Source organism: Myotis daubentonii, chromosome 2 (genome assembly GCF_963259705.1).
Source record: "Myotis daubentonii chromosome 2, mMyoDau2.1, whole genome shotgun sequence".
Lineage (NCBI taxonomy): Eukaryota > Metazoa > Chordata > Mammalia > Chiroptera > Vespertilionidae > Myotis > Myotis daubentonii.
The window spans coordinates 98,683,322-98,703,553 of NC_081841.1; the positions used below are offsets into that span (position 1 = coordinate 98,683,322).

Sequence of the window (20,232 nt, forward strand, 5' to 3'; positions counted from 1 at the left end):
GTGCTGCTTCCCAGTGATAAACATTTATGACTTTTTACAAAAATGGAAAACTAGAAGTGGGAATTGGCTAACAAAGATAAAAGTGAAGCAAAGAAAGGAACATGCTAATGCTGAAAGTAAAAGTCAAACATAAACGGATTGTAGAAGAAATAGCTGACTGTGGTAATGTTGACACTACCACCGCTTAAGACATTTTAAATAGGCAGCAAGAGGAACTTAGTGAAGGCAAACTTGTCAACATAAATGAGTCAAGTGTTTGCGACCGAAAGGATGAGGATGTCCAGAGAAATGATATAGGCAAAAAAGTCAAATTAAAGGAACTCTTAAAGATATTTTAGGACACAAAGTGCAAAGAATAAAATGCTGAAAGCCGATCCAAACTTAGAATGGGGTATGACATTGGATGGATGCTTAGGCCCCTTGGCACTAGTAACCACTTATTTAGTAAATAGCTCACTTACTATTAGCATTTTTCAGAGTGAAGTATCTGATAAAATATTTTTTTCTGATGTAAACACATAATACTGGTCTGTGGCATATATAATTTGAAGTGTATAGACCAGCCGTGGGCAAACTACGGCCCGTTCGGCTGTCCTATCCGGCCCGCGGAGCCGAAAGAGCGGAGGGTTCTCTTGCTCTCCCCTCTGCTCCTTCACCAGCAGCAGTGTTAACATGTATTAGTTCACACAAACACTCCATCCATGCTTTTGTTCCGGTCCTCCGGTCCAGTTTAGGAACCCATTGTGGCCCTTGAGTCAAAAAGTTTGCCCACCCCTGGTATAGACCCTCATATATTCTTTAGATCAGTTTCTCAAACACTATTGACATTTTGGCAGATAGTTCGTTGTTGTGGGGAGCTGTCCTTTGCATTGTAGGATGTTTAACAGCATCCTGGCCCTTCCTGCTAGATGCTAGTAGCATTCCCCCCACTTTTGACAAGTAAAAATGACTCCACATATTGCCGTATTCAAGGTGGGTGGGAGCAACAACTGCTACTGAAACAAACAGGAATGCTGCTGTTATAGTTCATTTGTCTGTCAGAGAAAACTTGAGTATTTTTCATTTTTAATACTCATAATTCTATAATAAACTGACTTTACTTCCTGTATTGTTACTTGTCTAAGGCTTTGTTTTGGCCTTAAGAGAATTTCATTATAATTCTTCAAGGAAAATATATTGATTGTTTCAATGGTTCCTGGTCTCTGTCCCTGATTATTTCTGATTGCCTTGCAGAGCTCTGAGGAACGTGAGTGTAATGATGAAGCTTCTCAGGAAGAGGAGGGGTTTATGGGCATGTCCCCTCTCTTACAAGCCCATCATGCTATGGAAAGAATGGAAGAGTTTGTTTGCAAGGTAAGATGGCAATTTCTTGTAATTTTTGTGTTATATGATCCGCTGTTCCCAAACAGAAACCTTTAAGGAGAGTGGTAGTACCTTACCCTTTGGTTTGCATTAGGGATAATCCCTGGCAAAATGGAGACAAAAGCAATCTCATGACTTTAACCCTGTTCAAGACATAATACATTTGCCTGCAGCAGCCATGATAAACTTTTGAGAAAACTAGAACATCTAACTGGTAAAAAAGTTTTCCCTAATACATTGGGGCCTTGACTTACGAGTTTAATTCTTTCCGAGACCTAGCTCGTTAAGGAGCTCGTTAACTCAAATTACTCTGTCAACTCAATGCAAAAAACCGGCTGAGAGAGAGCTGGTATCTCAAAAAACTCGTTAGTTGGAACACTCGTAAGTCAAGGCCCCACTGTATAGGTTACTGATAGTTTAGACGAGGCAGAATGAAGCAAAATTGGGGGTGGTTAATGTCTGGAGATTCTAAAGTGCTATTTCCAAGTCCCTTGATCTATTTATGCTGTTGACTGTGATGGCAAGTATGATACTTTCTAGCGTCATCAACTACTCTTTTTATAGGATTTGCCTGGTTTTCATACACATGTAGTGTTTTCAGTTTAACTGGTATATTGTCTCTCTAAGGCTTTTCTTCCAATTCACTTTCTGGTTCATTAGGACCTATTGTGGGGATTTTTTTTCTTTTTCCCTAAAATGGTAACTGGAATTAGGATTGCTTGCTTGGAGAAAATATGTCAAGGACACTGGTAAATCTATAGCCACCTGATTATACTGATTGATCAGAGCCCTGGCAGATAAAATGTCAACATAAGCCAGTTGCCTATGTGTATATGTGTATGTAAATTCATTTACATATTAAACATTCCTGGAAAACTCTTTTAGAGAGAAATTTTCATGCATGTGGTCATAGATCCTGAAAATTAAGCTTAGGTTTTTCTGCATTCACAGTGACACTAGAAGTAATTGAGGCCAGTTGACTTAGAATACTATCTACACTAATAAAAGAGAAAAATGGTAATTGGCGTACAACGATACCCTTTTCATTGGCTAATCAGGGCTATATGCAAATTAACTGCCAACTATGATTGGCAGTTAACTGCCAACAAGATGGCGGTTAATTTGCATATGTAGGCACAATGCAGGGAGGCAAAAGGGAAAGCAGGAAGAAGCCCCCTGCCACTGACAGTGATCGGAAACCCAGGGGGGAGCTAAGAGCTGGGGGGCAGGGCAAAGGCCTTTGCCCTGCCCCCCAGCCATGATCGGAGAATCAGGTGCCTTTGCCGCCCTGGCCAGTGATAGCAGGAAGTAGGGGTGGAGCCAGCGATGGGAGCTGGGCACGGTCGAAGCTGGCAGTCCCAGGAGCTAGGGGTCCCTTGCCTGGGCCTAAAGCGGAGCCCACGATCACGGGGCCGCTGCAGCTGTGGGTCCCCGCTGCCTGAGCCGGATGCCTCAGCCAGAGGCATTAGGCCTGGGCAGGGGCGGAGCCTGCAACCGCGGGGAGCTGGGGGTCCCCTGCCCAGGCCTGACACCTCTGCCGGAGGCCTCAGGCCTGGTCAAGGGGCCGATCCGGTGATTGGTGATCGGAGGGTGATGAGGGTCAACTCCTCTGGCCGAGGCATCAGGCCTGGGCGGGGGGTGGAGCCGGGGATTGGGGGGATATGATGGTCCCCTTGCCCAGGCCTGAAGCCTGGGTCAGAGGCGTCAGGCTTGGGCGGGGGGTGGAGCAAGCGATCAGAGGGAGATGGGGGTCCCCTGCCCAGGCATGATTCCTGGGCCAGAGGCCTCAGGCCTGGGCGGGGGCCAGAGCCAGTGATCGGGGGGAGATGGGGGTCCCCTGTCCAAGCCTGACACCTCTGGCGGAGGCGTCAGGCCTGGGCAAAGGGCCGATCCTGCGATTGGAGGGTGATGGGGGTCAACGCCTGAGGGCTCCCAGTATGTGAGAGGGGGCAGGCTGGGCTGAGGGACACTCCCCCCCCCCCCCCCACACACACACCCAGTGCACGAATTTCGTGCACCGGGCCCCTAGTACTTTAGATAAGAGGACAAGAAGAAAACATTATAATCTGAATAGAGACATCCCTTCCAAGATGAAGGGGTTGGTGGAGAGGAGAAGGGGAGGGATATAAACATGGGACTACTTAGAGCCCAGGAAATTTTTTACAAAAAAATCTTTATTGTTGAGGGCATTACAGATGACCCTGTTTTCTTCCCCCATTGCCCCCCTCCACCGGGTTTCTGCTCTGCCCGAAGCCTTCGCCACCTATTGTCTGTGTCCATAGGTAATGCATATATGCATTTAAAATCTTTGGCTAATCTCTTCCTACCCCTTCCTCCACACTTCCCTCTGAGATTCGTCAGTATGTTCCACGTTTCCATGCCCTTAATTCTATTTTATTCACCATTTTATTTTATTCATTAGATTTCTTGTTTGTTTATTTTGATTTTTAGATTCAGTTGTTGATAGATGGGTATTTATTGCCATTTTATTATTCATGTTTTTTTTTCTCTTCTCCTTCCTCTTCCTAAAGAATACCCTTCAACATTTCATGTAATATTGGTTTGGTGGTGATGAGCTCCTTTAGCTTTTTCTTGTCTGTGAAGCTCTTTATCTGACCTTCAATTCTAAATGAAAAGCTATGCTGGGTAGAGTAATCTTGGTTGTAGGTCCTTGCTATTCATCACTTTGAATATTTCTTGCCACTCGCTTCTGACCTGCAAAGTTTCTCTTGAGAATCAGCTGACAGTTGATTAGTGCTACACTTGTAGGTAACTAACTGCTTTTCTCTTGCTGCTTTTAAAAGAGTCTTTGTGTTTAACCATTGGCATTTTAGTTATGATGTGTCTTGGTGTGGGACTCTTGGTTCCTCTTGTTTGGGACTCTCTATGCTTCCTGGACTTGTAAGTCTGTTTCTTTCACCAGGTAGGGGAAGTTTTCTGTAATTTTTGAAAATAGGTTTTCAGTATCTTGCTCTCTCTTCTCTTTCTGGCACTCCCATAATGTGAATGTTGGTATGCTTGAAGTTGTCCCAGAGACTTCTTACATCAAGCATGTCAAACTCACTGCCTGTGGCCCGCATGCGGCCCACAACGAACATTTTTGTGGCCCAGCCAATATAACGGTTTGTAAGAAACATTTCAATAAAAATTTTGTTACTTAATTTTTACAATATCCTGTTATACATAATTATTAATAACAAACTACAATGTTTGCTAATGACTGATTACTATAATTGTTGTTGCATTCATCTCCCTTACATGCCTTATGCGCAGGTGCACCATTTCTCTCCACTAATACTAGCAGCAAGCATTTTAGTAGCCAATTGCCACGTCACTAGTCTTGTACGGACTTGTTTTGTGTGTGCAACAGGTAATACTTTGCTTTCGGAAAACAAGAAAAATAGGTTTATTTGCATTATGCTTATTAATTTGTGTAGTTATTCAGTGTCTGGTAAGTTAATGTACAAGAAAAAATATTAATTTTTATCACAATGTTCTATTTTATGTTAATGATTACTCATTTATTTCAGCTCTTTGTATTCAGCATGTCTTTGTTGAAATAAACCTACGTTTCTATGAAAATTGAAGCTTTTTTTTTTTTTTTTGCGGCCCACATAAACTTAAACCTTGTTTATTTGGCCCGTGTTAGCCTTTGAGTTTGACGTGCTTGCCTTACACTATCTTCATGTTTTTGGATTCTTATTTCTTTTTGCTCTTCTGATTGGGTGTTTTTTGCTTCCTCATATTCCAAATCATTGATTTAGTTCTTAGACTCCTCTACTCTACTGTTGAACCTTGTAAATTATTCCTTATTTCAGTTAGTGTAGGCTTAATTTCTGACTGGTCCTTCTTCATGTCTGACATTTTCACTAAGATCCTTGAAAGTCTCACTAAGTCCCTTGAAACTCTCTTTGAGTCCGTTGGAGCTCTCATTCAGGTCCTCGAGTAACCTTAAAACCATGGTGTTGAACTCTGTATTCAGTAGTTTGTTTGCTTCCATTTCTTTCATTTGTGACATGTTTCTTTTTCTCCCCATTTTGGCTGCTTCCTGCATTTGTTTCTGTGTAATTAGTTAGAGCTGCTATGGTTCCTGAAATTGATAGAGTGGCCTTGTGTAGTAAGTGTCCTGTAGGGCCCAATGGTTCAGCCTCCTTAGTCACCTGAGCTGTGTACTCTAGGTATATCCCTGTGTGGACTGTGTGCACAGTCTTGTAGTTGAACCTTGATTGCTGTTGGTATCACTGGGAGGAATTAATCTCCAGGCCAATTGGCTGTGAAGACCAGCTGCTACTACAGTGGGAGAGCAGCTGTGTAGGACACCCCTATGGAGCAGAACTTGCTTCAGTGGGGCTTTGGTGCTCACTGAGTCTGCCCCTTGAGTGTGTTGCTTGTGGATGTGTAGAGTTGTAATCTGGTATGGTCTGAAGCTGTCCACTGGGTGCACTGGCCCTGGGGCCTCCCAGGAGGTGCAAAGTGAGCCACTGCCTCGGGCCATCTGGCAAGAACTACAGAGAGGTCTGCAGATGGCTGCTATTTGTATTGGGTTTGTGAAGTGCCCAGGTGAGGCCCATCAAGGCAGGCTGGTGCTAGTGCCGGGTAATGGGCCTTTTATTGATTAGTTTGGGGCATGCTGGTGCCAGCTGCTATTTGTTTTAGAGGTTTTAGCAAAGTCTGAAGCCTGAGCCAGGATAGGCAATTTATATGGAAAAGCAGCTGCAAACAGCTTGTGTGGGGCTGCAAATTGGATTCGGTGGTGTTTCGGGTCATCACCAGGGCAAAGGGGACAGTGTTAGCCAGGCTGATGGAAACTCAGATATGGCTGCCCATCAGCTCTGCTATGAAAGGAGGTGTGGTGGTGGAGGTGGTGGTGGTGGTGGTGGTCCCAGCACAGGAACGAGGACCCCTGTCTGGAAGAAAGCTGCCCTGAGTTCCCGCCACATGCCAGACAATCCAGTTCCTCTCGTATGTCCCTGTGTCCTCCAAAGCCTCCCGGCGCTGGAGCTTAGAGGGATTGAGTCTGAGTACGTTCGTGTACTGGCTCTTTAAGAGGTGGTTTTTACAGCCCAAAGTTATGAGAACTTCTCTTCTCAGCTCTGGAACCCTGGGCTCAGGGTCTGGGACCCTTTTGCTCCTCACAGTGTGGCAGGGGGAGGGTGTTCAGTGTGCGGGGGCACTCTGCAGCCAAGAAATCCCTCCCAATTTTAAAAAAACAGCACTGTGAGTGTCAGACCAACCCGTTCTGCATCTCCGCTCCTCTTACCAGTCTCAGTGTGGTTTCTTCTTTACTTCTCTAGTTGTAGGACTTCTATTCAGCCAGGTTTCAGGTACAGTGGAGCCTTGACTTACGAGTTTAATTTGTTCTGTGACGGATCTCGTAATTCAAATTACTCGTATGTCAAATCATAAAGTGAATGAGTGAGACAGTGATGCTGGGCTGATGTTGTGGCATTCACTGTGACGTTCGCTGCGCCAACTAGCGGTGGGGTATTTGAAGCTGGCTCGTAACCCGAATTTTAGCTCGCAACTCAAAGCAAAAAAATCAGCCGAGAGACGGCTTGTATCTCGAAAAACTCGTTAGTCGGGACACTCGTAAGTCAAGGCCCCACTGTAGTTGTTAATGATGGTTTTGTATCTTGTAATTTTGCTGTGATTGTGGGAGGCAGCAGGTCCAGGCATTTATCTACGCCACCATCTTTGTTCTTTGAGCCCAGGAAGTTTTAATCAGTGTTTGAAAATTGGTGAAAAAAACCCCCCGAGCAAAACAATAGATCCATTCTAGTGATTACTGACATAGGAGAATTAGTACAGAAGGATACAAAAGATCTATTTTATTTTTCAAAAAGCACGTTTTGGCCCTGGCTTGGTGGCTCAGTTGGTTGGAGCATCTTCCTGTACACCAAAACGTTGCGGGTTTGATATCCGGTCAGGATACTACCTAGGTTGCAGTAACTGATTGATGTTGAATCTCTCAATGTTGAGTACATATTTAGCGTCTGGGCCATTGGGGATTTTTAATATTTATATTATTAGTAGAGTACTGTAGCTAACTTCACTGTCTTTTTGTTCTTTCTGAACTAAAAATAATACAGTAAATAAAACTTTCAATTTAATAGCTAATGAAAGAATAAATAGGGCATTTTTTTGTGGCAAACTATGATTTATTGAAGAAAAATGAGTGGGGCACAGAAATGGATAAACCATTCACTTATCATCCACTAGCAGTTTGTCTATGAGAGCAGCAAGAAGAGGCCTCCTATTACATGGTGTTCTCCAGACCTGCTCTACCCTGCTCTCTGGTGGTGCCACTGACCATACTTAAAAACTAGCCATGTCCAGTGCCTCAAGGATTCTGTTTCTTGGATTGAAAGCAAGTAAATGGAGATAGTTTAAAATGAAGTGTCCTGTGGTCTTGCTGGTGTACTTTCTCTTTAGGAAAAGCTTTTCTTACCGGAATAAGGGAAGGAAAATCATTTTAATCTTTATAGAGAATCCAGGTTTGATCTTGGTCTCTTTTTTTCAGCCTTCAGTTGCTGTTATTTTACCAGCGTAGCCTGGCTCATGTGGGAATAGGTATATTGTGGTTTTTTTTTTTTTTTTTAAATTCTATTTGTGCACTATATAGTCTGATAAAAACTCAGTGGACCATTGCTAAGTTTGATGTAGGCGGTATCTTTGTCAAGCTTATAAATAAACATGCTTTCGTCTGTGCTGTGATCCTGTTCTTTTTCCCCCAGGCAGTAAAAGAGGATACCTGTTTAGGTTGGCATTTGGCTTGACTCCAAGTTGAGAATAAGGTGTAGGGTTTGTTGAATATAACATTAATTGCAGTATAATTAGAAAGTACAGCTCCCTGGCTCAGTTTTTAGACCACTAGAACGTTTATATAGAAACAATGGGGTGGTGGGGGGGAGAATCACTCGACATTTTATGCACATGTAACTAGTAAGAAACTCAACATATTCTTTCTGACTATAAAAAGGGAGAATTTGATTATTTTGTCTGTGTGGCAACACAATAGTTTTTATGTGGTCACAGTAGAGCTGTTTTTGAATTGTGAACTGCCTTGAGGATGTAGGGATTGATGCTCATTTTCCTCTCCCTCTTAGAAAATAAAATTCTCCCGAAGTAAAACAGGGTAGCAGCATCTTGTAAAGTTAATCTCAACAATAGCTGTTTTACCAAGTTCAAATTAGATAAAAGGAATTCATTATCTTGGTGTGTCTCTCACTTTCTCGCAATATAAGTCCTATGAAAGCTACAGCTACTTTTACAAGTCGTGATAATATTAGCAGTAGACATAAAAAAAATCTAGATTAGTCTTTTGGCATTATTTTATTTTGTTGTATGTTAGGAACAAGCACTGAACAGTCAGATTAACACCAGTAACCACAGGGCCATATCTGTTCTTTTTTTTTTTTAATATATATTTTTTATTGGTTTTAGAGAGGAAGGGAGAGAGAAATAGAAACATCAATGATGAGAGAGAATCATCGATTGGCTGCCTCCTGCACACCCCCTACTAGGGATCGAGCCTGTAACCCAGGCATGTGCCCTTGACTGGAATCGAACCCAGGACCTTTCAGTCCATAGGCCGATGCTCTATCCACTGAGCCAAACCAGCTAGGGCGGCCATTTCTATCCTTAAATTTAGTGTCCACTTCCTTTGGAGTTACACAAAGTATCAGTTTTTTTATAAATGTCAGGAGACATTAAGGAGAGCAGAGAACAGGAAAATGTTGTAGAGTGAACGGAATGGGCATATATCTGCATAGTAGAGAGAGAACCAAGTGTCTATGGTCAGCCATGTTTGTCACAAGAACCCTGAGGACAGTGGGTGGAATCATTGCCTGAACCTGAAGCCTATAGGTAGACCATGTGTCTGGCATTTTTTCTTACATCTTTCTGGCTAGCAGAAGCAAGTTCGTTTAGGATTAAGTGATCCTTGTGGTGTGGGCTCTCTGGGCTGAGAGACATTAAAAGAAGCCGAGTGCAGAGATTGACAGACTTTTTAAAGAGTGTATACCAACTCCTGATCCCTTTTCCTTTAAAGTTTGATGGGGAGGGACAGTGAGGAAAAGGGAGAAAGGGGGCCAAAGGGACTTGAAAGGCAGTTAAGGCCAAACTTTTTTTTCATCTCTCCAGCATGAGGAGGGTGGATTAATTATTAATTCTCTGACAGGTGATAGCCTCTGGGATGGTTAGGGTTAATTCCACCTTTGGGATGGATGTTGAGATTTGCTAACTCATTCATGAAATGCTTTGGGTCATTTCATTTAATCCTCATATCTTCCTTATGAAGTAATCAAAGCACTAGAATCCTCATTTTATAAATGAGGAAACAGGCTTGGCGATTTTGTGATTAAAGCTCATTCAACTAGTTAATGGCAGACATCCAAGATTTTCTGACTCCTATGTTCTTTTCTACTTCATCATATTTGCTATGATAGGAAGAGAAGATAGAGTAAAGGGAGAAAGAGAGATTTTAGCAAAAGGCACAAAAGCATGATTCTATATAGTTCTTTTTTTTTACCAACAGGAATCTATCTATCTGGCCAGTGTCCATGACGACCAAACGACTGGTCACCATGAGGTGCATTGAGCACCTCTCGGTCCCTCCCCCCAGGGCTCAGGCCTTGTAGCCGTGGCCACCGGCAGTGGCAGCAGCAGCAGTGGGGTGATGGGGGCGGAGCCTTCTCCTTATCTGTCCAGTTGTCTCCTGCAGAGGGAGGCCAGACTGTGGCTTAGGCCCGCTCCCCATGGGCTAAAGCTCCTGGACTGGTCACCCCTAACTACCCCCCGCCCCCCCAGTGCACAATTTTTCATGCACCGGGTTTCTAGTATCCTATCTAATAAAAGGCTAATATGCTAAGTGTCTGGTTGTCCAGTCATCTGTTCAACCAATCAAAGTGTAATATGCTAATGATATGCTAAGGCCACTCAACCGCTTGCTATGACGTGCACTTACCACCAGGGGGCAGACACTCTGACCAGTAGGTTAGCTTGCTGCTGGGGTCCAGCCAATCGGGACTAAGTGAGATGGGCCGGACATGCCCTGGAGCCCTCCTGCGGTCCCTCCCAGGCTGGCCAAACTCCTGTGTCCCTTCCCGGCCCTGATTGTGCACCGATGGGGTCCCTTGGCCTGGCCTGTGCCCTCTCACACTCCGGGACCTCTCGGGGGATGTCAGAGAGCTGGTTTCAGCCCAATCCCGTTCAACGCAGGAGCTGCCCCCTAGTGGTCAGTGTGCTCCCACAGGGGGATCGCTGCTCAGCCAGAAGCTGGGCTTATGGCTGGTGAGTGCAGCGGCAGCGGTGGTGGTGGTGGCGGGAGCCTCTCCCACCTCCGTGGCAGCGCTAAGGATGTCCGACTGACGGCTTAGGCCATTAGCAATCGGATATCTCCTGAGGGCTCCCGGACTGTGAGGGGACGCAGGCTGGGCTGAGGGAATTTCGTGCACCAGGCCTCTAGTTAAGTGTAAAAATGATCATGTTTAATATCACAGGGATTTCTCAGAGGTAAAGTCTATTGTGGAGAATGGAGGGGAATCTGTATGAGTGGGACTTTGGACCCTTCATCCTACTTTTAGCCATATTGAAACAAAGTTTGTAACCACTCTTTAGGACATATTCTATAAGTGCATTTACTCTTCCCCTTTCTTAAGAAAAGCCTTTCTGCTCCATTTAAAAAATATCTTTTTCATCAGTTTTTTAGAAACTCAGAATATAGGACATTTGAATGTGTTTGTCTTTCTAAAAATAAGTTATTTTTCTCATAAGAAACTGTAAGAGATTGTTATTTGGGATCAGTGCTGCTAAAGTTACAATTAAACCCCCCCCCCCCCCCCCCAAATATTTGATAATATTTTTCTTCCAGGTTTGGGAAGGTCGATGGCGAGTAATCCCTCATGATGTCCTACCAGACTGGCTCAAGGATAATGATTACCTTTTACATGGACACCGGCCCCCTATGCCTTCTTTCCGGGCCTGTTTTAAGAGCATTTTCAGAATACACACAGAGACAGGCAACATCTGGACACATCTCTTAGGTATGTAATATCAGTGGTGTAATGAATTGGTGATCTATATTCTTTTTTCATTTATTTGATGGTAAGGACGGAACTTAAAAAATGTATTTGGGATTTGCCATTTTGTTTTCTGGATTTCTGATGATGCAGTTTTGCAGTGATTTGCTCTGTGGTTTGCACTATGATTTTATTACAGCTAAGTTATATATATATTTATTGTTTAAAGTATTACATATGACTCCTTTTTCCCCGATTGGCCCCCCCCAATCGAACCATGCCAAGAGAAAGATACTATTCAAAATGTGGTATAATATTTTAATGAACACTGAGAGGAAGGTAGTTATTGAATAAAAGTAACCTGGTATTTCAAAGTCATTACTTAGAATATTCACATTTCATTTTGCCTTAAAGTAGAATGTGATGTATGATATTTTTTCCCATCATGATTGTATATTAAAGAAGGAATAGAATGGTATTGGTGATAACTGTGTAACTACATGTGAAAGAATAAAGTTGGACCCCTACTTCATACCATATATAAAAATTAACTCAAAATGGATTGAAGACTTAACCATGAAACTATAAAATCATTAAGAGAAAACATTGATGCAAATCTTTGTGACTTTGGGTTAGGTGACAGTTTCTTAGAATTGCACCTAAAGCATGCACAACCAAAGAAAAAAAATGGATAAATTGGACTTCATCATAATTAAAACTTGTATGTCAAAGGACATTATCAAGAAAGTGAAAAAGTAACCCACAGAATAGGAGAAAATATTTGCAAAATATCTGATGATTGCTCTAGTACTCTTACAACTAAACAATAGGAAGTCAACTCAGTTTAAGAAATGAGGAAAGCATCTGAGTAGTAATTTCTTCAATAAGTTCTAAAAATGGCCGACAAACACATGAAAAGAGGCTCAACATCATTTTGGGGAATGCAAATCAAATACTTTGAGAAACTCAATGAAATTCTTACTAGAATAGCTGTAATAAAAAATGGGAAATAACAAGTCTGGCAAGGATATAGAAAAATTAGAACTCACATATATTGCTGGTGGGAATATAAGAAGGGTGCAGCCTCTATGGAATACAGATAGCTAAACAGAGTTCCTGACAAATTCTACTCCTTAGGCATATACTCAAGAGAATTGAAAACATGTTAAAACAATGAGGACATGAATATTTTTAGCAACATTATTCATAATAGCTAAAAAGTGGAAACAGCCCAAATCTTTCAACTGATGAATGGATAAATAAAATGTGGTATATCCATACAATGAAATATTACTTGATATTGATACATCCTACAACACAAGTGAGCCTTGAAAACATGCTAAGTGGAAGAAGCCAGACATAAAAGGCCACTTATTATGTGATTCATATACTTGAAATGCCTAGAATGGGAAAATCCAGAATCAGAAAGTAGGTTAGGGCTGTCTGGGATTGAGATTCGGGAATGAGCTATGACTCATAACAGGTATAGGACTTCTTTTGGAGGTAATAATAGTGATAATTTCATAACCTTGTGAATACAGCAGTCCCGTTATCCAAGGGAGATACATTCCAAAACTCCCAGTGAATGCCTGAAATCACAGATCGGACCAAACTCTATATATACTACTAGAGGCCCAGTGCACGAAATTCATGCCAGGGGTGGGGGGGTTCCCCCCCTCAGCCCAGCCTGCACCCTCTCCAATCCGGGACCCCTTGGGGGATGTCCAACTGCCGGTTTAGGCCCAATCCCCAGGGCCTAAACCAGTAGTTCGACATTCCTCTCACAATCCTTGACCACTTGCTCCTAATTGCTCACTTGCCTGCCTGCCTGGTCACCCCCCCTCACCTGCCGGCCTGATCGCCCCTCACTGCCTCTGCATGCTGGCCTAATCGCTCTTAACTGCCCCCCCCACCCCCCAACCCCCGCTGGCCTAGTTGCCCTTAACTGCCCCCCTGCTGCTGGCCAGGTTGCCCCCAGCAGCCCCCTCCCTGCCAGCCTGGTCGCTCCTAAGTGCCCCCCCCCCCCCGCTGGCCGGGTCACCCCTTACTGTCCCCCTCATGCCAACCTGGTTGCCCCCACCTGCCCCCTCTGCCAGCCTGGTCCCCCCCAACTGCCCTCACCCCCGCCAGCCTAATCGCCCCCAACTGCTGCGCCCCTGCCAGCCTGGTTGCCCCCAACTGCCCCCCCCCCCCCCCCCCCGCCTTGCTGGCCTGGTCACCCCTCACGGCCCTCCCGCTGGCCTGGTTGCCCCACGCAGCCTGCTGTTCAGTCGCGTTTGGTCGTCCCTCACTAACTCCCTTGCCGGCCTGGTCGTAGGCAGCCATCTTGTGAGGGCGTGAGGGTTAATTTGCATATCACCTCTTTATTATATAGGACTAGAGGCCCAGTGCACAAAAATTTGTGCGCTGGCAGGGGGGGCGTATCCCTCAGCCCCACTTGTGCCCTCTCACAGTCTGGGGACCCTTCGGGAGATAACGACCTGCTGGCTTAGGCCCGCTCCCGGGTGGCAGAGGGCAGGCCCAATCCCTAGGTGCCTGCCCTGCAGCCCCTGGTCAGGTTCAGAGCAGGGCCGATTGGGGAGTTGGGGCACCACCCCCTGTCATGCACAGAGCAGGGCGGATCAGGTGGTTGCGATGCCACCCTCAGTCACGCTCAGGGTAGGGCTGATTGGGGGGTTGTGGCGCCACCCCTGTCACATACAGAGCCGGCCGGTCAGGGGGTTGGGGTGCTGCCCCCTGTCACGCACAGAGCAGGGCCCATCAGGGGGGTTGGGGCTCTGTACACTGTCACACACAGAGCAGGGTTGATCAACGGGTTGGGGAGCTCGCCCCTGTCACCCACAGAGCAGGGCCGATCAGGGGGTTGGGGAGATCCGCCTGCCATGCACAGAGCAGGGCGGATCAGGAAGTTGCGATGCCACCCTGTCACACTCAGGGTAGGGCCGATTGGGGGGTTGGGGCGCCACCCCCGTCACACTCAAGGCAGGGCCGATGGGGAGGTTGCAGCTCCACCCTGTCACACACAGAGCAGGGCTGATCAGGGGGTTGGGGAGCTCCCCCCTATCAGGCACAGAGGAGGGCCGATCAGGGGGTTGGGGCGCCTTCTCCTGTCACAAACAGAGCTGGGCGGATAAGGAGGTTGTGACCCCACATTCTGTCACACACAGAGCCGCAGGGCGATCAGGGGGTTTGGGCGCTGCCCCCTGTCACGCTCCAGGGGCCAGGAGGCCTCGCGGCTCCGCTGATCCCAGTGCTGGGAGGCCTCACGGCTCCGCTTGACACCAGGGCAGTGAGGCCTTGCTGCTCAGCTGATCCCGGTGCTGGGAGGCCTCACAGCTCCGCTGATTCCGGTGCCAGGAGGTCTCGCAGCTCCACTGATCCCGGTGCCGGGAGGCCTTGCGGCTCCACTGATCCTGGGTTTGGGAGGCCTGTGGCTCTGCTGATCACAGGCCGGGAGGCCTCGTGGCTCCACTGATCCTGATGCTGGGAGGCCTTGCGGCTCCGCTGATCCTGGTGCTGGGAGGCCTCGCTGTTTCGCTGATCCCGGTGCCGGGAGGCCTCTCAGCTCCGCTGATCCCGGGTTCAGGAGGCCTTGTGGCTCCGCTGATCCTGGTGCTGGGAGGCATATTACCCTTTTACTATATAGGATAGAGGCCTGGTGCACGGGTGGGGGCCGGCTGGTTTGCCCTGAAGGGTGTCCTGGATCAGGGTGGGGGTCCCGCTTGGGTGCCTGGCCAGCCTGGATGAGGGGATGATGGCTGTTTGCAGCTAGTCACACCCCCTTCAGGGTGGGGGTCCCCACTGGGGTGCCTGGCCAGCCTGGATGAGGGGATGATGGCTGTTTGCAGCTGGTCACACCCCCTTCAGGGTGGGGGTCTCCACTGGGGTACCTGGCCAGTCTGGGTGAGGGGCTGAGGGCTGTTTTCGGACTGGCGGGTGACTGAATCTCCCAACCTCTCTTTTATTTCTTTTTTCTTTTTTATTCTGGGATTTTATTTACCTTCTATGGCTGTCACTGGAGCTGAGAGCCGTCTTTAGCTCTGAGGCTCGGCTCCAGCTCTGAGACCTCAGCTGCTGAAAGCAGGTTTCTGGACTTTGTTCACCTTCTGTATTTGAAACTTTGTTGCGATTCCAGCTCTGAGATCCCGGCTGCCTGAAAGCAGGTTTCTGGGGTTTTGTTTAGCTTCTATATTTGTAACAATGTTTCTTGGAGAGCAGCTCAGAGCCCAGCAGGCAGGCGGGGAACCTGGCTTCCTCCGTCACTGGAGCAAGCAAGCCTCCATGTTCGCGTCAGCTGCCTGGCTGCCTGCCGCCATCTTGGTTGGCAGTTAATTTGCATATCTCGCTGATTAGCCAATGGGAAGGGTAGCAAAGTTATGGCTAATTACCATGTTTCTCTTTTATTAGGATGTTTTTATTTCTACGCAGGCTTATCTGATAAGTTTAATTTATGTAAAATTAGGCACAGTAAGGAATTAACAACAATAACTAGCAATAAAATATAACAATTATAACACTATATTGTAATGAAAGTTATGTGAATGTGGTATCTGTGTGCTGACACCCCCACCCCCAGTAATAAATCAGATAACTGAGACTGCTACTAAGGGACTAAGGGCTGGGAAATGTATACATTCTGGACAAAGGGATGATTCATGACCTGGGGCGGGATGGCTCGAGATTTCATCACACTACTCAGAGTCGTGTGCAATTCAAAACATGGATTGTTTCCTTTAGGAATTTTTTATTTAATAGTTTCAGACCACTGTTGACCATGGGTAACTGAACCATGGAAAGAGAACTAGACATGGGGGAACTATTATATACTAATTAGTTTCTGGCCTTTCCCCATTTGACTTGTATTTCTTGTCACATTTTATTTCCACTGTGTCCCCATGTTCCTACCTTGCTAGTATAGTGAGAATAGAACAGAGTATGAAATCAAGTTCATTACTGATGTCTAACTCCAGGGTAAATGTTTTATTAAATGGATCAAAGTGATTCACTTAGCAAATGTTTAAATTCTTAATATCTGTGCCTTCCTTTTGTTAAGTGGCCCTTCCCTAGGCAGTAAGAACATGACATCTTATGATGAAGAACAGTTCAAAAATTGGTTATGAAATAGCTTGAATAGGCATTTACTGTCCTTAATTCTTGAATCTATTGGACCACTTGGACCAATTGGTGAAGACCAGAGAAGCATAGTGTTCCTTGACAACTATTGGTGGAGGAAAGCTGTCTTTCTTGATAGGGTTTGGAGGTATTGGAATTTATTGCAAAGCAAACGCAAAGTGGACCTTTGAAAGCTGGACAATAGCATAATGTGCCCAAAATGGTATAAATGGAATTTCATACTAAATCTAGAGGTAGAAGTAGACTGATACAGTCTTCTAAAGAGTAGCAGGATGGTGTGGTTTATTTTTTGATTATGCTCTTAGACAAATAAGTGGTAATATTTTGAATACTCAGTTTATGAAGCTGAGAAGTATATGATGCCAACAATGTTTGAAGTAGCCAAAATTTTGGTTAGGCTTCAGTTATTTAGAAAATTTTTCTTACGGAACTTTCGATCCAGATATCATTGTGATTGTGAAGGTTTGAAAACATAATTAGCATATAACTTTTTGTCTTCAAAAGGATAATTTTTTCTCTCTCCCCTGCACTCTTTTCCTAGGTTGTGTATTCTTCCTGTGCCTGGGGATCTTTTATATGTTTCGCCCAAACATCTTCTTTGTGGCCCCTCTGCAAGAAAAGGTGGTCTTTGGGTTATTCTTCTTGGGGGCCATTCTCTGCCTTTCTTTTTCATGGCTCTTCCACACAGTCTACTGCCACTCAGAAGGGGTCTCCCGACTCTTCTCTAAGTAAGTATCTGTGAAGTCCATATTTTGATCAATGGTTTAGAGTCAGTGGGTTAGTGATAAACATCTAGCAGAGCTGGCAGAATTCTTAATACCACCTCATAGGAACTTTAAAAAATATTAAAGCAAGCACTCCAGTATGCCTCTTAGCTGTCATTGCTAGCTCATGTCATGGGGGATGAATGTGAACATCAGTAAGCAGTGATTTTTAACATTAAATGCGTTTCTTTTCCTATTCTAGACTGGATTACTCTGGTATTGCTCTTCTGATTATGGGAAGTTTTGTTCCTTGGCTTTATTATTCGTTCTACTGTAACCCACAACCTTGCTTCATCTACTTGATTATCATCTGTGTGCTGGGCATCGCAGCCATTATAGTCTCCCAGTGGGACATGTTTGCCACCCCCCAGTATCGAGGAGTACGAGCAGGTAAGAGCATGTGGAGGTTTTACATTGAACAGTTACTTATTTGTCAGCCATTTACTAAAGGTTTACCATTGTCTAAGCATTGTGCTATGTACTTGTGATGAATAGATCATAGTTCCTGTTTGAGGGGCTTTTAATGTAGTCTTCATTAGAGCTGAGGGACAGTGGTTAGCTATGTGAGCTGATGTACTTGGGGCAATGTGGTTTACTTGAGTTTATGGCCATACACTGTTGATAAGACAGGGGCTCTGTAACTTTTGTAAAATAAACAATTCCTTTTACTCTCAGTATGAAGTGTACTTTTTGTAGTTATCATTTTTGTTATTTTTATTTTAAAATACGTAATCGGCCTACTGATTGTATTATATTACTGTAGGCATCATACATCTCTTCTGATATAGGGATAAAGAGGCCTTTTATTTTTAGGGTAATATCTGTTGAGCTGGAGTTCATATGGAAAGCCAGAAGTCTTTGAGTACCTTGGTTGAGCCGTCCTCAACCAAGGACGTACAGAAGTTACAGGTTAACAGAGATAGGTTTTTATTTCCCACTGGCCTGGAGACTCCTTATAGCCAAGGCTGTGTCTTGAATTTTCTCTTCCCAGTATCAAACCCAGTGCCCACTGAGAATGAACCACAAGTATTAAAAGGAGTATTTTTCCACCCTAGCCGGTTTTCCCAGTGGGTAGAGCATTGGCTTGTGAACCAAGTGGTCCTGGGTTCGATTCTGGTCAAGGGCACGTACCTTGGTTGCAGGCTCCTCCTTGGCCCGGGCTCTGGTCGGGGAGCATGCAACAGGCAACCAGTCGATGTGTTTCTCTCACATAGATATTTCTCTGTGTCTTTCCCTCTCTCTTCCATTCTCTCTAAAAATCAATGGAAAAATATCCTCAGGTGAGGATTAAAAAAAAGAAAAAGAAAAAGAATTTTTCCTTTCAGCCTTTAAAAAAATTTTTTGAAAGAAAACAACTGTTTGGTATTAACATTTAAGCCATGATTTATCTGCAGTTACCTAGAAGGTTAGGAGTTAAAATTAACTTTATGTTATAACACTCTACCCTATTCCTTCTTTCAGTGTTTATGTGAGCAAATGAACAGTGGTCAGGGTTGGCTTTCTGTAGTACTTGACTGTGGTGTTAAGCCTGCTTGGGAGCACAAAAAATAAGAATGTCTTTGCTGAGTAGAGCTGCACATCCTGCCTATTATACACATCAGAAGAACCAAGTTCCTGAGCTTTGACTGAGACAGTGACAGGCATGACCACTGGCAGCCTTTGCTTAGCATGTAGAGGCACAGAACAAGTGAAAGTAGAAGGTCATGGTGATTTTTTTTTTTTTTTTTTTTTTTTTTTAGTGAGGAGAGGAGGTAGGAAGTAGTTCTTATTTAGGCCTACTTGATTTCTTTTCTGAGATGAGCATTGTCCTTTTCCTCTTCTCTGTTGATGTCCATTTTATTTAGGAATAGGCATTGTACTTACATCTGCTGTTGTATACCAGTAGCTTATATAGTAATGTCCAAAGCAAGCAGTATGCCCCTTTCTTTTGAGAAAGCTTACCAAATGATTGTTTTATAAGGGTCATTCTTAAGTCTTTGTGTCAAAAATGTAAAACAATTACTACTCTTGTATGGAGTATTCGTGTAGTGCTTGGTTAACAGATTTCAAAGTGGTTTTACAACAGTTGCCTTCAAAATTTTTTGATCATGACATTTTCTCTTACAAGCCTGAACACACACACACACACACACACACACACTGACAGAAACAATAGTTACAAAACTTTTATAAACTAGCTTTTAACTTTCCACTTGTGACACAGTCTGATTTTTGTTATTTTAGCCTAGTTCATTTAAAAAATTCTGATCCAGACTCAACTTAGTTGGTCATATCCAGAAGTTTGAAAAACACTGCTGTAGATGATTTTGAAGGCATTGGGGCTTGGGGGAGTGTTCTGATACTTCTGTAGACTTTTGTACCTCATTGATGCTTTTGGGCCTGAGAATTTTCAGAAGCATCTGTGTCTCTATCTCTGTCTCTCTCTCTATCTTGGAAATGAACACATGGCTTAGGCTTGGAGGGATGAACCTCTAGCTGAGTGTAGTTCTAGCTGTGGTTTCCAAAAATACTTTGGGGATTCATCAGAACCAATAATTGCCTTTTCTTTCCTCGCCTCCACCTCTACTCTCTCATCCCCTCCCCTTTCCATCTCAGGAATATCTGTTGCTTTAAAGTGAAGATAAAATATGTAAAATTGCTTTATATTGCAACCTGTGTCTATAAAGAGGCAGAATTTAGGGAATTTTAAACCAACTCCTAGAGCTGTCTATTTCTAAAACACTTTGCAATGTGCTTTGAGGACTGCTGAGTCCTTAAGCTAAGCCTCTTTCAGCAGGAGGCTCCTTGCATCTGTAAATAGATCTGTCTTTTAGAACATAGCTGTGCTGTCTCGTGTGGCAGTATCCGAGTTTGAAGTACCTTCTTTTTCTGTTCAAACAAGAAGCTAATGTTGCATTCTACTTTGAAGTATTCAATTTATAATATTTATTTCTTGTTCCTTATTTCTCTTCTGC

At 44.4% G+C, this 20,232-nt stretch overlaps 1 protein-coding gene across 1 annotated transcript in view; it reads left to right on the top strand.

Annotated features, from left to right (window-relative positions):
* The window catches only part of ADIPOR2 (adiponectin receptor 2), a 79,132-nt gene that overhangs the window by 53,764 nt on the left and 5,136 nt on the right, over positions 1–20,232 (top strand). The window contains exons 3-6 of the mRNA XM_059683961.1: positions 1,234–1,353; positions 11,234–11,405; positions 17,056–17,242; positions 17,481–17,668. Coding sequence (XP_059539944.1) covers positions 1,234–1,353; positions 11,234–11,405; positions 17,056–17,242; positions 17,481–17,668 — 667 coding nt within the window. The remainder of the gene's footprint in view (positions 1–1,233; positions 1,354–11,233; positions 11,406–17,055; positions 17,243–17,480; positions 17,669–20,232) is intronic.